The sequence below is a fragment of the Mobula birostris genome, chromosome 1, assembly GCF_030028105.1.
Source record: "Mobula birostris isolate sMobBir1 chromosome 1, sMobBir1.hap1, whole genome shotgun sequence".
Lineage (NCBI taxonomy): Eukaryota > Metazoa > Chordata > Chondrichthyes > Myliobatiformes > Myliobatidae > Mobula > Mobula birostris.
In genome coordinates this window covers 222,207,814-222,227,847 of record NC_092370.1, presented here as the reverse complement: position 1 = coordinate 222,227,847, position 20,034 = coordinate 222,207,814, and the positions used below count along the sequence as shown (strand labels likewise).

The following is a 20,034-nucleotide window of genomic DNA, read 5'->3' as shown; positions in this document are numbered from 1 at the left end:
TATCAAATGTTTGGAACAGGGGCCAAATGGCAACTTGATCAGCACAGATGAGATGGGCCAAAGGGCCTGCTTCTGTGTTTTCTGTCACTAATTAAGAGAGGGCTTTATTCGTTAGATGGCCTCATTGCTTACTCAAGAGCTAGGGTTTTTCACTTTGGAGCAAAGGACGACGAGAAGTGACTTCATAGAGGTATACAAGATAATGAGAGGCATAGATAGAGTAGACAATTAGAGGCTTTTTCCCAGGAAAGAAATGGCTAATACAAGGGGCATAATTAAGGTGATTGGAGGGATGTATAGGGGAATGTCAGAGATAAGCTCTTTACACAGAGAGTGGTGAGTTTGTGGTACACCCTGCCAGGGATGTTGGTAGAGGCAGACGCATTAGGGGCATTTAAGACACTCTTAGATAAGTGGAAAATTATGTAGGATGGAAGAGTTAGATTGATCTTGAGTGGATTAAAAGGTCAACACAACACTGTGGGCTATGGTGTGGTACTGTTCGATGTTCTATGTTCTCTGAGTTGTTGAACTAAGTTTCCAGAAAGTTGCGTGCAGGAAAACTGGTGGTGATTGGGGAGCAGCTTCACCTGAACAATAGGAGGTAAACAGTCGATTTAAAGTGTAATGTATGGACCTATTTCTTTTAGAGCAATGACCCCCCCTCATTTAGTACTACGTATTGATCTGTTGTCTACACATGTGCATTGTTTTCTCTCTCGCTCTCGCTGCAACGGAATACACCAGTTAAAGCCATCTCCCACGTACGTGCTTTTATTTAATTGATAATTAGTTGTGCAGAGACACAACAACTTGGCGACAAGTATGAACCTGTGTGTCAGAAAATATCTCATGAACTGCACCGACAGTTATGGTACGAAACAGTACAAGAAAGCTGAAGGACCCATGACAGTGAAAGACACATTGAATTTAAAGTGAAAATAACATGACAATGGCTTTGGTTGGGAAAGATGAGAAATTTGATAGTGCTAATGAAGGATGGGAATCATACATCAAGAGAGTTGAACTGTATTGTAACGTGAACAACGCGAAGAAAGCCCTGCACGTCTTAGCTTAATGGGCCCAGGAACGTACTCTTACATAGAAATATAGAAACATAGAAAATAGGTGAAGGAGTAGGCCATTCAGCCCTTCGAGCCTGCACCGCCATTCAGTATGATCATGGCTGATCATCCAACTCAGAACCCTGTACCAGCCTTCTCTCCATACCCCCTGATCCCTTTAGCCACAAAGGCAATATCTAACTCCCTCTTAAATATAGCCAATGAACTGGCCTCAACTGTTTCCCGTGGCAGAGAATTCCACAGATTCACCACTCTCTGTGTGAAGAAGTTTTTCCTAATCTCGGTCCTAAAAGGCTTCCCCTTTATCCTCAAACTGTGACCCCTCGTTCTGGACTTCCCCATCATCGGGAACAATCTTCCTGCATCTAGCCTGTCCAATCCCTTTAGGATTTTATACATTTCAATCAGATCCCCCCCTCAATCTTCTAAATTCCAACGAGTATAAGCCTAGTTCATCCAGTGTTTCATCATATGAAAGTCCTGCCATTCCAGGAATCAATCTGGTGAACCTTCTTTGTACTCCCTCTATGGCAAGGATGTCTTTCCTCAGATTAGGGACCAAAACTGCACACAATACTCCAGGTGTGGTCTCACCAAGGCCTTGTACAACTGCAGTAGTACCTCCCTGCTCCTGTACTCGAATCCTCTTGCTATAAATGCCAGCATATCATTCGCCTTTTTCACCGCCTGCTGTACCTGCATGCCCACTTTCAATGACTGGTGTATAATGACACCCAGGTCTCATTGCACCTCCCCTTTTCCTAATCGGCCACCATTCAGATAATAATCTGTTTTCCTATTTTTGCCATCAAGGTGGATAACCTCACATTTATCCACATTAAATTGCATCTGCCATGAATTTGCCCACTCACCTAACCTATCCAAGTCACCCTGCATCCTCTTAGCATCCTCCTCACAGTTAACACTGCCGCCCAGCTTCGTGTCATCCGCAAACTTGGAGATGCTGCATTTAATTCCCTCATCCAAGTCATTAATATATATTGTAAACATCTGGGGTCCCAGCACTGAGCCTTGCGGTACCCCACTAGTCACTGCCTGCCATTCTGAAACCTTAACGTAACCTAGTAACCCTGGAAACCCAGTAGGCAAGACATTTGATGAAATTGTTATAATTTTACAAAATCACTTGAGCCCTAATTGCTGGTAATAGCTGAGATTTAAATTTTACAAAAGGAACTAGTCAAAAGATGAAAGCATTTCTGAATACATTGCAGAACTGTGCAAACATTCCCAGTACTGTGACTTTAGAAATGGACTTTCTGATGCACTAAGGCAGGGGTCCCCAACCTTTTTTGCACTGCGGACCAGTTTAATGTTGACAATATTCTTGCATACCAGCCAACCGGGGGGTGGAGGAGGTGGGGTAGGGTTGCCAACGGACAAGAGTAGCAGTCAAATACGTTGTGTTTACCCCGAGAAAGACTACAATTACCATGAAGCCTTGTGCAGGCACCACTGCGCATGCCTGTACGTGCTGATTTTTTTTCTACAAATCGTTTTTGGCAATTCTGTTCGGTGAGGGGTGTTAATCACGACCGGAATACAGGTGATAAGTGGCTAATACACTCAATTTCGTTTCTAAAAGGGTTTATCTAACAAATTTAATATTAAACACACAGCGCATTTCCTCGCATGAATATAGTGATAAGTCAATTATCAGGGGAGGACGGGGAGCTTGAAGTAAGTGTTGAATGAACTTCCAGTAGAAGTGATAGAGGCAGGTTTGATATTATCATTTAAAGAAAAATTGGATAGGTATATGGACAGGAAAGGAATGGAGGGTTGTGGGCTGAGTGCAGGTCGGTGGGACTAGGTCAGAGTAGTGTTCGGCATGGACTAGGAGGGCCGAGATGGCCTGTTTCTGTGCTGTAATTGTTACATGGTAATGTAAGTCACTTATAAGTCAATAGCATCATAACATTTTAAGTAACATTTGGATATTAAACACACAGCACCTATTTTCCCCGTATGAACATATAAAATCATTGCAACACACCAATATCGCTGAATCAGTGGGAGCCCTGGGCTTGTTTCCCTGCAACAAGACGGTGCCATCGAGGGGTGATGAGAGACAGCGATACTCGAAGGGGGATCCTTATGTCCAGTCTATTCCGCAATTTAGTTTTTGTAGCGTTCATTGCAGAGATATATTGGAAATGGAAGCAAGGATATTTAGCCTTGACTTTGATCCAGAATGCCGGCAGAGATGTTATGTCAAACATACCTTTCAGCCCACCGTCATTTGCAAGCTCGAGGAGTTGATCTCCTTCCCGCGCTGACATGGATGACGCGCGGGTAATGACCTCACGTGCGTTCAAGCTCAACAGTGTGTGACAGGGAATGAGGAAAGGTGCAGCTGACTCATATCACAAAATCATATCGTTTCCTCGCAGCCCGGCAGCACATGCTTTGCGACCCGGTACCGGTCCGCAGCCCAGTGGTTGGGGACCGCTGCACTAAGGGACGGGCTTGTACGTGGCATGCATAGTCCATAAGAGACCTAACTTTAGAGTGGGCATTAACCATAGCAATAGTTAAGAGACTACAGTAAAAGATGCAGCAGAACTACTGAAAAGGAGGCTAGAATGTGAAATATCCCTGAATGGTGCAAAGAGCCAAAGATGTTATTGATGTGGCAAATCCTCCCATGATGCAAATGACTGTTGGCTCAAAGAAAAGTCTCTAGAAAGTGTAACAGACAAGGTCACATAGAGCAAGTGTGCAAGGCAGACAAATAGCATAACTGAGTGAAAAGCCTCAAACACAAAACTAAGCAAATGCATAAAGTTACCGAATGTAGAACAGAACCAGACAACAGAGTCTGACAAAGGTGAACTGTTAAGCCTAGAACTGCATAGTATTACTGAAGCAGATCTCAATATAATATGGGTCACAACAGGCTGGATACAGTGTCAGCTTTGTCCACAATTCCAGAGACTGACTACAACAGACTGTTTTCTAAGATACCAACAGAGAAGACCTCAGTGATGCTAAAGACTTACACAGGTGAAAAAGAGTCCCCCAAAGGCAAAGTAAAAGTGAAGGTGATGTATGGAGGTCAAACACAGCAGTCAGAGCTTTATGTATTCAAAAGGAGAGGACCAGCATTTTTCTAATGTGAATGGTTGAGAAAAATCCAACTGGACTGGCACACAATCAAAGCTCTCAGTGTGGCATCAACCGGCAACTGCAACCCAAATGGTTACCCTAATCAGAGACTGTCACAGCTGCTTAATGCTAATGAGAAGGAGTTTTGGTAAACTCAAAGGCATGAAGGCCAGAATTGAAGTGGATGAAACAGCAACACAAAGATTCCATAAAGCGCATCCTAAACTGGAGGCATCTGGAATTCTCTCCAAGGTTGAGTGGACGATTGGGCCATGCCCACTGTCCCAGTGATCAAGAAAGAGAAGGCTGGAGCCGTTCGCTTATGTGGGGATTTTAAGGTGAGTATCCCCTGCCACAAATAGAAGACATTTTTGCATCCTTAGCAGGCAGGGAGAGGTTTTCAAAGATTGACTTGTCACAAGCTTATCTGCAAACAGAGATTGAGGAGACAAGCAGGAAGTTCCTCACAATCAACACTCAGAAGGGACTGTCCCACTGTCATCATCTCGTCTTTGGTATCACATCAGCTCCAGCAATTTGGCAAAAAGCAATGGACCAAGTGCTCCAAGATATCCCAGGAACACAATGTTACCTTGATGACATCATTGTGACTCACAAAAAAATGATGAAGAGCATCTCCAGTACCTTGGTAAACTGCTTAAAAGGCTGAGTGAGTATGGTCTGTGCACAAAGAGAGAGAACTGAGTTTTTCAAGAATGAAATCTCATATTGTGAGCGTGTCATTGACAAGCATACCTTACGTAAATCACAAGAAAAAAAATGAAGCAGTGCTACAGGCACCCAAACCAGAAAATCAGTCACAACTCAGTTCATTCTTGGGCCTTGTAAACTGCTACCACCAGTTTCTTCTAAACGTTGCTACAGTGTTGCATCCATTGAATACAGTGTTACAGACAGGAGCAAAGTGGGAATAGTTAGAAAGATGTAGGAATTCAAGGAAACAAAGAAACTAATAACATCTTGAGAAACTCAGTTAAAGAGAAAGGTTGAATAGGTTAGGACTTTATTCCTTGGAGCGTAGAAGAATGAGGGAAGATTTGATAGAGGTATATAAAATTATGATGGGTATAGATAGAGTGAATGCAAGCAGGCTTTTTCCACTGAGGCAAGGGGAGAAAAAAAACCAGAGGACATGGGTTAAGGGTGAGGGGGGAAAAGTTTAAAGGAAACATTAGGGGGGGCTTCTTCACACAGAGAGTGGTGGGAGTATGGAATGAGCTGCCAGATGAGGTGGTAAATGCGGGTTCTTTTTTAACATTTAAGAATGAATTGGACAGATACATGGATGGGAGGTGTATGGAGGGATATGGTCCGTGTGCAAGTCAGTGGGACTAGGCAGAAGATGGTTCGGCACAGCCAAGAAGGGCCAAAAGGCCTGTTTCTGTGCTGTAGTTTCTATGGTAACTATGGTAACTGCTCACCCATTATGACCCATCCCTGCCCATCAGACTGGCGTGCGATGCATCCCCTTATGGCATTGGAGCCATTTTGTCACACACTATGAAATATGGATCTGAATGCCCGATTGCGCTTGCTTCAAGATCACCGACGAGTGCCGAACGCAACTGGACTCAGGTCGACCGAGAAGCCCTTAATCTAGTATGGGGAATAAAGAAGTTCCACCACCACCTCTACGGACAAACGTTTACACTAGTGACAGATCACCAGCCCCTTGTCTCCATTTTCAATCCCAGGAAGGGAATGCCAGTGAATATTGCTACCCGATTACAATGTTGGGCACTGTTCCTAGGAGCCCACTCTTATGACATAGAATTCAAGGGTATCAAGCACACAGCAATGCTGACGGCTTGTCACATCTTCCACTACTGGCAACTGAAAAAGTCTTCATACCGTGACCCAGCAGAAGTGTTCCACACCACATTGGTGGATCAGTTGCCGGTAACAAAATCCAAAATATAAAGGGAAACAAGGAATGTCCCGACATTGTCAAAAGTCTATGATATCACCATGCAAGAATGGCCAGCTCATGGTAACCCTATGTTTCCAGAGATCTCAGCAAGAGGAGACCCACTCTCAGTATGTCAAAGAACACTGATGTGTGGATCTCATGTTGTGGTTCCCTCTAAGCTGCACACCAGAGTGATTGAAAATCTGCACGAAGGACACCTGGGTACAGTCAAGATGAAGAGGCTTGCCCAGAGCTATGTGTGGTGGCCAGGAATAGATAAACATATTGAAGACTTGGCCAAAAGCTGTTTGGGATGTCAAACAGTTCAAAATGCTAAGGCACCATTACACCCATGGAAGTGGCCATTGTCACCACAGCAAAGAGTAAATATTGACTTTGCTGGGCCATTCATGTTTCTGATTGCTGTGGATGCTCATTCGAAGTGGCTGGAGGTTATACCAATAAAGTCAACCACCTCAGCAAAGACTGTCTCCGCTCTAAGGACTATCTTCACCAGAGGCGGCTTACCAGAACAAATTGTGAGTGACAACAGACCACAATACACATCGGAAGAATTCCAAATGTTCATGAAGGAAAATGGTATCAGACATTTCAAGTCAGCTCTTCATCACCCAGCAATGAATGGGTGAGCTGAAAGGTTTATCTAATCTTTCATGAAGGCCATTAAAGTGATGGGCAAGGAGGACATTTCTCTACAGCACAAGGTGGACATCTTCCTTTTAGTGCATCAGAATTCTGCTCATGCGATGATAAATCAACCACCTGCAATGCTGTTCATGAACAGGAATCTGAGATCTCACATAGACCTCCTGAAGCCAGACCTCCAGGGAAGTACAGAATAAACAGTTCAGCCAGTTGCCAAGTGAATCAGCAAGGAGCTTCAAGATTGGACAGGAAGTCCGAATGCACGATTACCGAGAAGACAAGTGGACACCCGGTAGGACAGCTACAAGAACTGGACCACTGATGTACACAGTGGATGTTGGAGATCATACATGGAGACGTCATGTGGACCAGATACTGGATGTTCAACCAAAGAACACACCTGAGTCAATTGCATCCAACAATACAGACATATTTCTGTCACCGGACTTGCCTCTCAGTGATGATGTCACTGACAGCAACGTGACACCAGAAACTTAGAATGTTGTCTGAGACAAGGCACCTACCAAACCTGGTGCCACTCCAGAGCTATAGAGGCGGAACGAGAACGTTATCGTTGACAAGACATCTGCCAAATACGATGCTACTCCACAGTCCAGAGGTGCTATCCTGAAAGAAGCAGAGTGCCACCCAAATGACTGAACCTTCATAACTAACTGTGAAGTTAGTTATGGACTGTTATTGAGAAAACATGTTTATTTGGAATATGGGTTTATGAAGGGAAAATTAATGTGTTGTACATATACAGTTTTATGGTGCATTAATCCCTAAAGGGGGAGAAGTGTAATGTATGGATCTACTTCTCTTAGAGCAATGACCCCGCCCCCAGCATTACATATTGATTGTTATCTGCACATGTGCTGTTGTCAATGCATGCACATTGTTCTCTCTCACTGCCAAGTGAATACACCAGTTATAGCCATCTCCCGTGTGCATGCTTTTATTTAATCGATATATAGTTGTGCACAGACTCAACACAAGGAATGGATAAAGCATGGAAGGAGGCTATTGGGTCCATCAATGATATACTAGTTCTGTCCATTCCCCCAACAACGCCCCTCATCCCATGCTTACGTTGAGCTGCCGCACTTTGTCGACAATGTCGCTTTGGGAAAAATGTTCCACATTGGTCAGCTGTAGGTCCATCTCCGTTAGCCACACCTCGATGGCCTTCCGCGAGCACTCAAACTCCTCCCTCTGACTGATGAAGTGCTGGAACACAGAGGGAGGGCAAGGTGGGAGTTACTGACCGAGTCCCAGTCCGACATCCTCTTCTAAAGGGAGATGGGTAGATGGGTGGGGGTGGGGATAAAGGAGAGGTGTGGGTGGGGAAGATGGGGAGTGGAGTGGGGGAGAGATGGGGGAGAGGAGTGGATGGAGGAGATGGGGGAGAGGAGTGGATGGAGGAGATAGGGGAGATGGGGAGAGGGGGAGGAGTGGAGTGGGGTGGGGTCTCGGTGCAATGGCCCACCCTGGATTGAGACAGGGGTGAGGATGGTGGGGGTGGATTTTGCAGGGATGTTCAAGATGGGAGAGTGAGGATAAGACACAGAGGCGGTGGGCTACCTTGAGACCACAGAGGGGAAGGTGGTAGTGGGAGAGACAGGATGGGGAGGGGACAGGGTGTGAGGCTGGGGCCACTGAGATGGTGGAGGAGATGCAATGGTGGGGCAGTGGTCAGTTACCTTGAGGCGACGGAGGATGGCGGTGATGCGCCGTTGTAGGGCGTCCCAACGCCGGTTACCCTGGGCAACGATGTGCCGGAGGCGGCGTGAGGTGTCGGCACGGTTCTCCCGGCAGAGTCGGCGGAACTGCTTGTTAATGAGCTCCAGCTGGGTCAACCGCTCATGAGCCTGTCTCTGGAACGTCTGCGGGACGTACACCCGTCAGGGTCAGACTGGACGCAGACAGACCTCCACCCCGCCACCCTCCATCCCACCCACATTCTTACCAGACACCCTGGAACGACTGTGGGACATGCACCCGTCAGGATCAGACTGGACGCAGACAGACCTCCACCCCGCCACCCTCCGTCCCACCCACATTCTTACCAGACACCCTGGAACGTTTGTGGGACATGCACCAGACTGGGTCAGACTGGACCCAGACAGACCTCCACCCCGCCACTCCTCCGTCCCACCCACATTCTTACCAGACACCCTGGAACGACTGTGGAATAGCATAGCCCATCACGGACACTCACCCTCACACTCACACCCTGGAATGTTTGTGAGACCGAATCCATGTCTGGGTCAGCCACCCTTGCATGGACTCTCCTGCCCAATCTACACAACCCAGCCCCTCATGGGAGTGTTTGGGAGAGGAGGTCCCTCATCCACAGCTTCCCCCCCCACCACTCCTCGCTTCTCCTGCATCCAAGGGATCTAACTCCGCCACCCCCCACCCCCCCCGGACCTCCTCACCCCTTCTCCATCCTCCTTCTCACCTCGTACTTCTTCAGCTCGTCCTTGGCGAGGCTGTAGGGGATGAGGGAGGTGTTGGGGTGAGCGGCTGTCTCCTCCGCCCCCCGCAGCCACTCCTCGAAGTGTGAGTAATCGTCCAGAATCTTCTGCCACATTCGCCACGTCTCCTCGATTCTGCAGGTGAGGCAGAAGCATGACCCCACGAACGCAATGACAAACCATTACCCTGGCCCTGTTCCGGAACATCACAACCTGCCGATACCCTCACCCCAGACAACACCGACCCCACTTACCCATGACCCCAACCCAGCCCTGTGACCTCATTCCAGACACCATGACCCCAGCCCAAAACGTTATGGCTCCAATTCCCCCTGCTGTGTTTATAGTGATGCTCCTTGGCTTGTAACAAGGTTCCACTGGTGGAAACATCCCAGCCCCTACTTGTTGCTCCCTCACCCCCACCCACCCCCGCCTCAGAATATTCCCGGTGAGAGTGAGTCCACCCTTCATTCTCCTAAACGCTGAGAAATACAGACTCAAACAACCAGCACCACCGGAGAGACAACACTCTCAGAGAGACCAGCACGACACAGAAACAAGCCCTTCAGCCCAACCTGAATCTGCCGACCCACCCACACTGACCCCCACCCTCACTGTCACAAGCCCCCACCTATCACCCCACACTCACTGACACAAACCAGCACCCACCTATCACCCCGCACCGATTCTCCCCATTCATAAATACCCTACTCATCTACTCCTACCATCACAATCCCCCTCCCCATTCATCAACTACCCCCCGACTGCAACCTCCTCCTAAAACCCCTGCCTACCGCATTCGCCGCTGCAGCGACAGGGCGCAGATGTTGCGCCAGCGCCGGTCCAGGCTGCTGCTGCTCTGTCTCAGGGAGTCACATTCGGTCTCGGCATCAACATCGGCCTCGGCTTCGGCACAAAGCAGGATCCCGTTGCTCCGTTGCAGCACTGACTCCACCCCCGCGGCGTGGTGGTCGATGTCCCTCTGCAGCTCCTGTACCGAGGGCGGCAGGGGGCAGGGGTCAATAGGAGTCCGAACGGGGGAAGGAACAGCACACAGCAAGCGCTCCACACTGGGGATGGGTGAGGGCGGAGACAGTGCACAGCAAGAGTCCACACGGTGGGGGCAGGGGGCAAAGAGAGTGCACAGCAAGAGTTTGCATTGGGGGGAGGTGAAGAAGGACACAGCAAGATTTTGTACTGGAGTGGGGAGGAGACAACCCACAGCAGAAGTTCGCAGCTGGGCACAGCAAGTCCACGTCATGACGGGGTAAGTGCACAGCAAGAGTCTGCAATGTGGGTTACGGTTCTGTGCACATCAGGGGCCCACCCCCAACATACATCCCTGTCACTCAGCCTTCACCAGCTTTGCACCAACACTCCACGCACCCTCTTCGCATTCCCTACTCCAATATGTCCTTTTCCAACCCCTCCTGACAGGTCTACCAAGCAGACTTCCCTCAACAGTCCAGCTTCCATCTCTAACCCCCATGGCCCCCCTTGCCTGACTTCCGACACAAACTTCCCTGGAACACATGCTCCCCTATATCCATCCCCCAACATATATCCCTCTCCAACATCCTTCTCTCCAGAATGAAGCCCTCCCCATCCCAGCCTTTTCCTCCAGCTTGACTCTCCCTCATCCTTGCTTCCTTCCTCCCCTCCCTTGGTCCCACCACTTCCTTCCTTCCCTCCCTCCCTACCATCTACCCTGTTATTGGTCCCAAACTTCACCCAGAGCCCACAGAACACCAGCAGGGATGACTTGAGCCTTTACAAATGGCTCCAGTTATCAGAGTCTCCCCCTGCCCCCCTTCCTGAGGCCGTGAAGGGCTAAGAGTGACATGTTCAAGGTGAGCTAAATGGTCTGCCGTTTTCAAGCCCACACACCTGTTGCTCGGCCAGCTTGCGCTCGATCTCCTGGTCATCGCAGACGGTGTAGATGAGAGGCTTGGAGAGTTCAGCCTCAATATGGGCCAGCCAGGAACGTAGGCAGCTCATCTCTCCATCCAGATTCTGCACCGACATCCGCCTCTCCATCAGCGTGCTCACCCTGGGGGAAGGAGCAGGTCACAGCACAGCCAGTGAGTGGGCTTCCCATGATCAGGAACTCCTGATCTCTCATTGTCTCAATAGAGAAAGCAGATGGAGGCTTTAGAGAGTGCAGAGGAGCTTTACCAGGATGCTGCCTGGGTTAGAGAGCATGTCTTAGGAGAAGAGGCTGAGCAGGCTAGGGCTTTTCTCTTTGGAAAGGAGAATGAAAGGCGATTTGATAGAGGTGTATAAGATAATAAGAGGCATAGATAGAATGGACACCCAGAGAAGGAAGTATAGAGGGAATATCAGAGGTACACTTTTACACAGAGTGTGGTGATAGAGGCAGATACATTAGGGACATTTAAGAGACTCTCAGATAGGCACATGGATGATAGAAAAATGGAGGGCCATGTAGGAGGGGAGGGTTAGATTGATCAGCACATCGTGGGTTGAAGGACCTGTACTGCGCTGTTCTGTTCTATGTTTTATGAAACTCACAGATCTAGGGGAGGAGCCCGCCATCAACCAATCAGCTGCTTGTGAGAGCTCTCCACAACTGCTCTCTTCTCCATCCCGGGTACCTGCCCAATTGCACCAGGTGGTAGGGGTGATGCGACAAGAGTGGGACCAGGGAGGATTCACCCTTGAGAGGTTTTGGACAGGCTGGGACTGTTTTCCCTGGAGCGAAGGCGGCTCACAAGTGAATTTTTTGATTTTTTTTTTATATATTAAAAGAGTACAACACGGATACAGGCCCTTTGGCCCAATCAGTCTATCCTATCCATGGTTCCCACCCAGCTAGTCCCAATTTGCTCCCATTCCTGTCCTTGCATGTACCTATCAAAGTTTTTAAATGATATTATTGCACCAGCCTAAAGCACTTCCCCAGGCAGCTCATACCATGTGCACACCACCCTGTGTTTGGAAAAGCTGCCTTCTCAGGTCCTTCTTTCTCCTCTCACCCTAAACCTACGCCCCGTAGTTTTGGACTGGGGAAAAGACTTGTACCATCCACCTCATGATATTAGAAACCTCAGTAAAGTCGTCCCTCATTCTCCTACACTCCAAGGAATGAAGATCTAGGCCTGGCCAGCCTCTCCCGATAATTCAGGCTCTCAAGTCCTGGCATCATCATAAATCTTTTCTGCACTCTTTCCCTGTCTTTCCCGAAACGGGTGATCAAAACTGTGCACAGTATTCCCAGTATAGCCTCACCAATGACTTACACAACTGCAACAAGGCGCCAGGCCCTGATGGTCTACCTGGTAGGGCTCTGAAAACCCGTGCCAACCAACTGGCTGGAGTGTACAAGGATATCTTCAGTCCCTCACTGCTGCAGTAGGAGGTTCCCACCTACTTCAAATGGGTGACAATCATACCAGTACCCAATGACTATCACCCAGTGGCACCCAGATCTAATCATAAAGTGCTTTGTGAGGTTGGTGATGGTCAGAATCAATTCCTGCCTAAGCAAAGAACTGGCCCAGATGCAATATGCCTATTACCACAATAAGTCTACAGTAGATGCAATCTCACTGGCTCTCCAGTCAACCTTGGATCACCTGCATGGTAGCAATATCTATGTCAGGTTGCTATTTATTGATTACAGCTCAGCGTTCAACACCATCATACCCTCAATTCTAATCAACAACCTCCAAAAACCTGGGCCTCTGTACCTCCCTCTGCAACTGGATCCTTGACTTCCTCATCGGGAGACCAGTTAGTGCAGACTGGAAATAACATCTCCTCCTTGCTGGCAATTAACTCTGGTGCACCTCAAAGACGCCTGCTTAGCCCACTGCTCTACTCTCTCTGCACCACCACCATCTATAGATCTAACAATGACACAACTATGGTTGCAGAATTTCAGATTGTCATGAGGAGGTGAACAGGAGCGAGATAGATCAGCTAGTAGAGTAGTGTTGAAACAACAACCTTTTACAAAATGTCGTAAGACCAAGGAACTGATCATGGACTTCAGGAAAGGGAAGTTGAAGGAACACACATCAGTCTACATTGAGGGATCGGCAATGGAAAGGGTGAGCATTTGGAGTTCATGGTGTCAACATCTCTGAGAATCTATCCTGGTCCCAACATATTGGTACAATTACAAAGAAGACATGACAGTGGCTATATTTCATTAGGAGTTTGAGGATACTTGGTAGGTCACTAAAGACGCTAGCAAGTTTCTACAGTTGTTCTGTGGAAAGAATTGTAACTGGATGCATCACCGTCTGGTATGGAGGGGCCATTGTACAGGATTAGAAAAACCTTCAGAAAGTTGCACACTCAGACAGCTCTATCATGGGCCTCGCCTGCATCCAGGACACCTTCAGAAGGTGATACCTCAAAACCACCACCAGAAGGGAGGTGGCTCCCTGTCACATCACCGCAGCATCTCCCCTGCATGTACACTTCCGCCAGCTCTCCATCCTGTCCCTCCCCAGTGGCAAACTGGGCCAAAACACCGCCAGCAAATCTGTCCTCTCTTGAGAGAACACAGAAGATAGAACAGTATGGTACAGTCCAGGCCCTTCAGCCCTCAATGTTGTGCCAACCTTTTAACCTGCTCTAAGATAAATTTAACCCTTCCATCTCACACAGCACTCCCTCCATTTTCCTATCATCCAAGTGCCTATTTAAGTCTCTTTAAGTGTCCCAAATGCATCTTCCTCTACCACCACACATTCACCACTGTGTGAAGAATTTAATTCTGACATCCACCTATACTTTTCCCCAATCACCTTAAAATTACTCCCCCCCCCATATTAACCATTTCCACCCTGGGAAAAAGTCTTTGGCTATCCCACTCAATCGATGCCTCTTATCATCTGTTACACCTTTATCAAGTCACCTCTCATCCTCCTTCACTCCAAAGAGAAAAGCTCCAGCTCACTCAACCTATCCTCAAAGGACATGCTCTCGAACCCAGGCAGGATCCTGGTAAATCTTCTCTGCACCCTCTCTGAAGTTTCCTATAATGAAGCGACAGTGCGGAATCTGGGCTATGAGCGAGATCAGCCGCCCTCGCTCCATTGACCAGTCCCCTCCCACGGACCCTGCCCTGAGCTCACTGTCCCACAGTGACAACTGCTCAGCCTGGAAGGTACAGCCTTGGAGGAATGCCCTTCCCAGCCCACAATCTCACCAGGTACAACCTACCCCACTCCCGCTCCTCCCCCGAGGCAGGGTGATAGTGGGGTGGGCATGTGTGTGTGAGCACTCAGGAGTATGACTCCTTTTTCTTTTTCTCTTTCTCTCTCTCTCACACACACATATATATGTGTGTGTGTATATATATATATATATATATATATATACATTCACAAACAAACAAAAGATTCTGCAGATGCTGGAAATCTTGAACAACACACAAAGGTCAGGCAGCATGGAAGGGTTGATATTTCAGGCTGAGACTCTTCACAAGGAAAGGAAAGGAAAGGGAAAGGAGCAGAAACCAGAATAAGGTGGTGGGGGGGGGGAGGAGTATAACCTGGTGGGTGATAGGTGAGACCAGGTGAGGGGGAAGGTGGGTGGGTGGGGGAGGGGTTGATGAAGTGAGAAGCTGGGAAGTGATAGGTGGAAAAGGTAAAGGTCTGAAGAAGAAGGAATCTGATAGGACAGAAGAGAGGACCATGGGAGAAAGGGAATGAGGAGGGGCACCAGTGGGAGGTGATAGGCAGGTGAGGAGAAGAGAAGGGATGAGATCTATGCACACAGATGTATACATACAGATTACTCACAGATATAAACTGTATACACACAAACATATATTCATAGTAATTTTATACCTTTGTACTGTACTGCTGTCACAAAACAAGTTCACATCATATTAGCCAGTGATAATAAATCTGATTCTTATTATAGACATTAATTTGTACACACACATGCGTACATACTATCAGTACACACGAGTGCATGGGTCCAGATAGACACACACAGACACAGATTACACACAGACAGATAATACACACACACAAATATTATTACCTTGTGTATATATATATATACATATATATATACACACACACACACACACACACACACACACACACACACACACACACACACGGTAAGAGCAATACTAACTGGTAATACAGACACACACACCCAGATCACACCTGGACGTTGCGCCGTAGGTAAACACACCCACACTCCAGATAAGAACAATGCAAACATAATGCAGACACACAGCCGTACACGTATACACACACACACACAGTAGGAAGCAGAATAACCCAGATCACACATGGTCGTTACCCTATACACACACACACACAGAGCACAATGAAAGCTGCCGGACGGTGCACCCGGCATTGCTCGCGGAGGCCGTGCCCGTGCACCGGAGGCAGTGCTTACCGTCTGGCCCCCGGATCAAGCTGCAGCATCCAGGTGGTACCTGGTCGGGAGCAGCGGAACGAGAGAGGAAAGGGGCCTCACTGGCAGGCAGCGATCATCTGTGTACTCACACAGGGAACACTACACCCAACCCCCAACACACCCTCCCCCTGCCCTCTCAGGTTACATCAGAGAGCAGACCAGCCGGATGACAAAGGGCAGCGGGTCCTGATCACCGTGGCAGCAGAGAGGCGGTCGGTCAGACACCCACAATGTGCAGTCGGCAACGCCGCGACAGAGCCCAGCGCCGGGGAAGGTAGTGGCTTACAGTAGCGCCACAGCAGATAGCTGAGCCCAGCAACTGTCAGCGGCTGTGTACCACGGGGCAGGACCAGCCCTGTCAACATGTACAGCGCACACACACAGGGACACATACATACTCGCACACTCCCAGAGAAAGAGACAATCAAACCCACACTCAGAGACATGGACACACACACAGACGCAGACACACTCACACATTCAGAGACACAATCACACATAAACCCACACTCAGAGACACGGGCACACTCACACAGACACACTCAGAAAGACACAGACACACAAAGGTCAAAGTCAATTTATTATCAAAGTACCTTTGTTACTACATACGGCCTAGAGATTCATTTTCTTACAGGCATTTACATAGAAATATAGAAAATAGGTGCAGGAGTAGGCCATTCAGTCCTTTGAGCCTGCACCGCCATTCAGTATGATCATGGCTGATCATCCAACTCAGAACCCTGTACCTGCCTTCCCTCCATAGCCCCTGATCCCTTTAGCCACATGGGCCATATCTAACTCCCTCTTAAATATAGCCAATGAACTGGCCTCAACTGTTTCCTGAGGCAGAGAATTCCACAGATTCACCACTCTCTGTGTGAAGAAGTTTTTCCTAATCTCGGTCCTAAAAGGCTTCCCCTTTATCCTCAAACTGTGACCCCTCGTTCTGGACTTCTCCAATATCGGGGACAATCTTCCTGCATCTAGCCTGTCATTTACAGGAAAATAAAGAAATACAATAGAATTTATGAAAAATTATAAGCAAGACTAACAAACAACCAATATGCAAAAGGAGACAAACTGTGTGCGCGCGCGCACACACACACACACACACACACACACACACACACACACACACACACACACACACAACCTTTGGCCCATCTGGTTCGAGCCACTGCCTCAGTGCTCTGATGCTGACCCAGGTACTGTCTGTGTGGAGTTTGCACGTCCCTCCTCGTGACCCTGCTGGTTTCCTCTGGTGTTCTGGCCTCACAGAGCAGTTACAGCACAGGAGGCCGCCCTTTGGCCCACATTGTACATGCTGATCACGTTGCCTAGCAACACTAATCACATTTGCCTGCCTTAGATCCATACCTTCCTAAACTGTGCCTACTTAGTTTCTGTCTAATTTGGAATTTAAACTAATTGGGAGGGGGATGGGGTCTGGAGTGATAGGGATGAGAATGGGGCAGTTGGTATACAAGAAGATGCAGTTGTGGTGAGACCGTGAGGAAGGACAGGGAGATGAAAGGGCAAATGTCAGTGGGATAAGTTGAAGTGCATATGGGGGCAAAATCAAAAAGGGCGATGAATACAGGCCTGAAGGTGTTATGTTTGAATGTACACAGTATACAGAATAAGGTAGATGATCTTGTAGCGCATTTAGAGATTGGCTGGTATGACACTGTGGGTATCACTGAGTCATGGCCGAAAGAAGATCATCATTGGGAGCTTAACATCCAAGGATACAAATTATATCGAAAGGTCAGGCAGGTAGGCAGAGAGGGTGGTGTGGCCTGTTGATAAAAATTGAAATCAAATCCTTAAAAAGAGCTGATATAGGATTGGTAGATGTAGAAACCTTGTGAGTAGAGTTAGTAAACTGCAAAGGTAAAAAGTCCCTGATGGGAGGTATTTACAGACCTCTGAACAATAGACAGGATGTGAGATATAAATTACAATGGAGGATAGAAAAGGCATGTTAAAAGGGCAATGTTACAATAGACATAGGGGATTCCAATAATTAGGTAGATTGGGAAAATTAGGTTGGTGCAGAATCCCAAAATAAGGTATTTGTGGAATGCATAGGAGATGACTTTTTTTTAGAGTAGCTTGTTGTTGAGACAACAAGGAGAAAAGACAATTCTGGATTGGTTGTTTGTGTAATGAACCTGATTTGATTAGAGAACTTAATGTTTAAAAATACCTTGAGGAGGGAGTGATCATAATACAATAGAATTCACCCTACAGTTTGGGAGGGAGAATCTAAAGTCAGATGTATCAATATTAAAGTGGAGTAAAGGGAATTATAGAGGCATGAGAGAGGAGCTGGCCAAAGTTGATTGGAAGGGGACAGTAGCAGGGATGATGGCAGAGCAGCAATGGCTGGAGCTTCTGGGGGCATTTGGAAGGTGCAGGAAAAATACATCCAAAAGATGAAGAAATATTCTAAAGGGAGGATGAGGCAACTGTGGGTGACAAAGACAGCATTAGAGGAAAAGAGAGGACATATAGTATAACAAAAATTACTGGGAAGTTAGAAGATTGGGAAGATTTTAAAAAATGAACAGAAGGCAACTAAAAAAACCATAAGGAGAGAAAAGGTGAAATATGAAGGTAAGCTAGCCAATAATATAAAAGACAATAGCAAAAGTTTTTTTCAGATATACTAAGAATAAAAGAGAGGCAAGAGTGGATATCGGACCGCTGAAAAGTGACGCTGGTGAGTTAGTAATGGGAGCAAGAAAATGGCAGACAAACTGAATAAGTATTTTGCATCAGACTTCACTGAGGAAGACTCTAGCAGTATGCCAGAAATTTCAGTGTCAGGCTACAGAAGTGAATGTAGTTACTATTACTAAGGACAAAGTGCTTGGGAAGCCGAAATGTCTGAAGGTAGATGAGTCACCTGGACCAAATGGACTACACCCTAGGGTCTGAAAGAGGTAGCTGAAGAGATTGTGGAGGCATCAGAAATGATCTTTCAAAAATCACTAGGTTCTGGAATGGTTCTGAAGGACTGGAAAATTGCAAATGTCACTCCACTCTAAGAAAGGAGGGAGATAAAAGAAAGGAAACGATAGGCCAGTTAGCCTGAAATCATTGTTTCATAAGATATTGGAGTCTATTATTAACAATGAGATTTCAAGGTACTTGGAGACACATGATAAAATAGACTGTAGTCAGCATGGTTTCCTTAAGGGAAAATCTTGCCTGAGAAATCTGTTGGAATTCTTTGAGGTAATAACAAGCAGGATAGACAAAGGAGAATTGGTGGATGTTGAGTACTTGGATTTGCAGAAGGCCTTTGACAGGTGCCGCACATGAGGCTGCATAACAAGATTAGAGCCCATGGTATGACAGGAAAGACACTAGCATGGATAGAAGATTTGCTGACTGGCAGCAGGCAAAGAGTGGGAATAGAGGGGACCTTTTCTGGTTGGTTGCCAGTGACTAGTAGTGTTCCACAGGGGTCTATGTTGGGACCGCTATTTTTGTGTTATATGCCAGTGATTTGAATGACAGAATTGATGGCATTGTGGCCAGGCTTACATACAATATGAAGATAGGTGGAGGGGTAGGTAGTGTTGAGGAGGCAGTGAGGCTGGAAAAAGACTTACAGATTTGGAGAATGGGCAAAGATGTGGCAGATGGAATATAGTGTAGGGAAGTGTATGGTCATGTACTTTGATGGGACGTATAAACGCCTAGATTATTTTCTAAACGCGGAGAAAATTCAAAAATCAGAGGTGCTAAGGGACTTTGAAGTCATGTGCAGGATTCCCTACAGGTTAACTTGCAGGTTGAGACAGTGGTAGGGAAGACAAATATAATGTTAGCATTCATTTCGAGAGGACTAGAAAAACAAACAAGGATGTTATGCTGAGGCTTTATAAGACATTGGTCAGACCACACTTGGAGTATTGAGAGCAGTTTTGGACCCCTTATCTAAGAAAGGGTGTGCTAGCATTGAAGAGGGTCTAGAGGAGGTTCACGAGAATAATTCAGGAATAAAAGGGTGGAAGTATGAGGTGTGCTGGTTGTCTTTGGGCCTGTAACTTGCTGGAGTTAAGAGGAATGAGGGGGATCTAGTGCAGGTAGGAATGGAGAGATCACACATATGAAGGACTAGCTGCAGAGATGGTGTAGGGGACAGGGCTTCAAGTTCTTGGATCATTGGAACCTTTTCTGGGGAAGGGGTGACCATACAAGAGGGACGGGTTGCACTTGAACTCGAGGGGAACCAATATCCTAGCCACGAAGTCTGCAGATGCTACTCGGGAGAGTTTAAACTAGTTTTGCAGGGGGCTGGGAACCTGAGACCTCA

At 47.3% G+C, this 20,034-nt stretch overlaps 1 protein-coding gene across 5 annotated transcripts in view; it reads right to left on the bottom strand.

Annotated features, from left to right (window-relative positions):
* Positions 1–20,034, bottom strand: part of LOC140205041 (nesprin-2-like) — a 209,158-nt gene that overhangs the window by 29,222 nt on the left and 159,902 nt on the right. For all 5 annotated transcript variants that reach the window (XM_072272150.1, XM_072272167.1, XM_072272130.1 and 2 more), the window contains 5 exons: positions 11,178–11,340; positions 10,085–10,281; positions 9,275–9,425; positions 8,514–8,696; positions 7,903–8,040 (listed from right to left, as the gene is read on the bottom strand). In XM_072272150.1, coding sequence (XP_072128251.1) covers positions 7,903–8,040; positions 8,514–8,696; positions 9,275–9,425; positions 10,085–10,281; positions 11,178–11,340 — 832 coding nt within the window. The remainder of the gene's footprint in view (positions 1–7,902; positions 8,041–8,513; positions 8,697–9,274; positions 9,426–10,084; positions 10,282–11,177; positions 11,341–20,034) is intronic.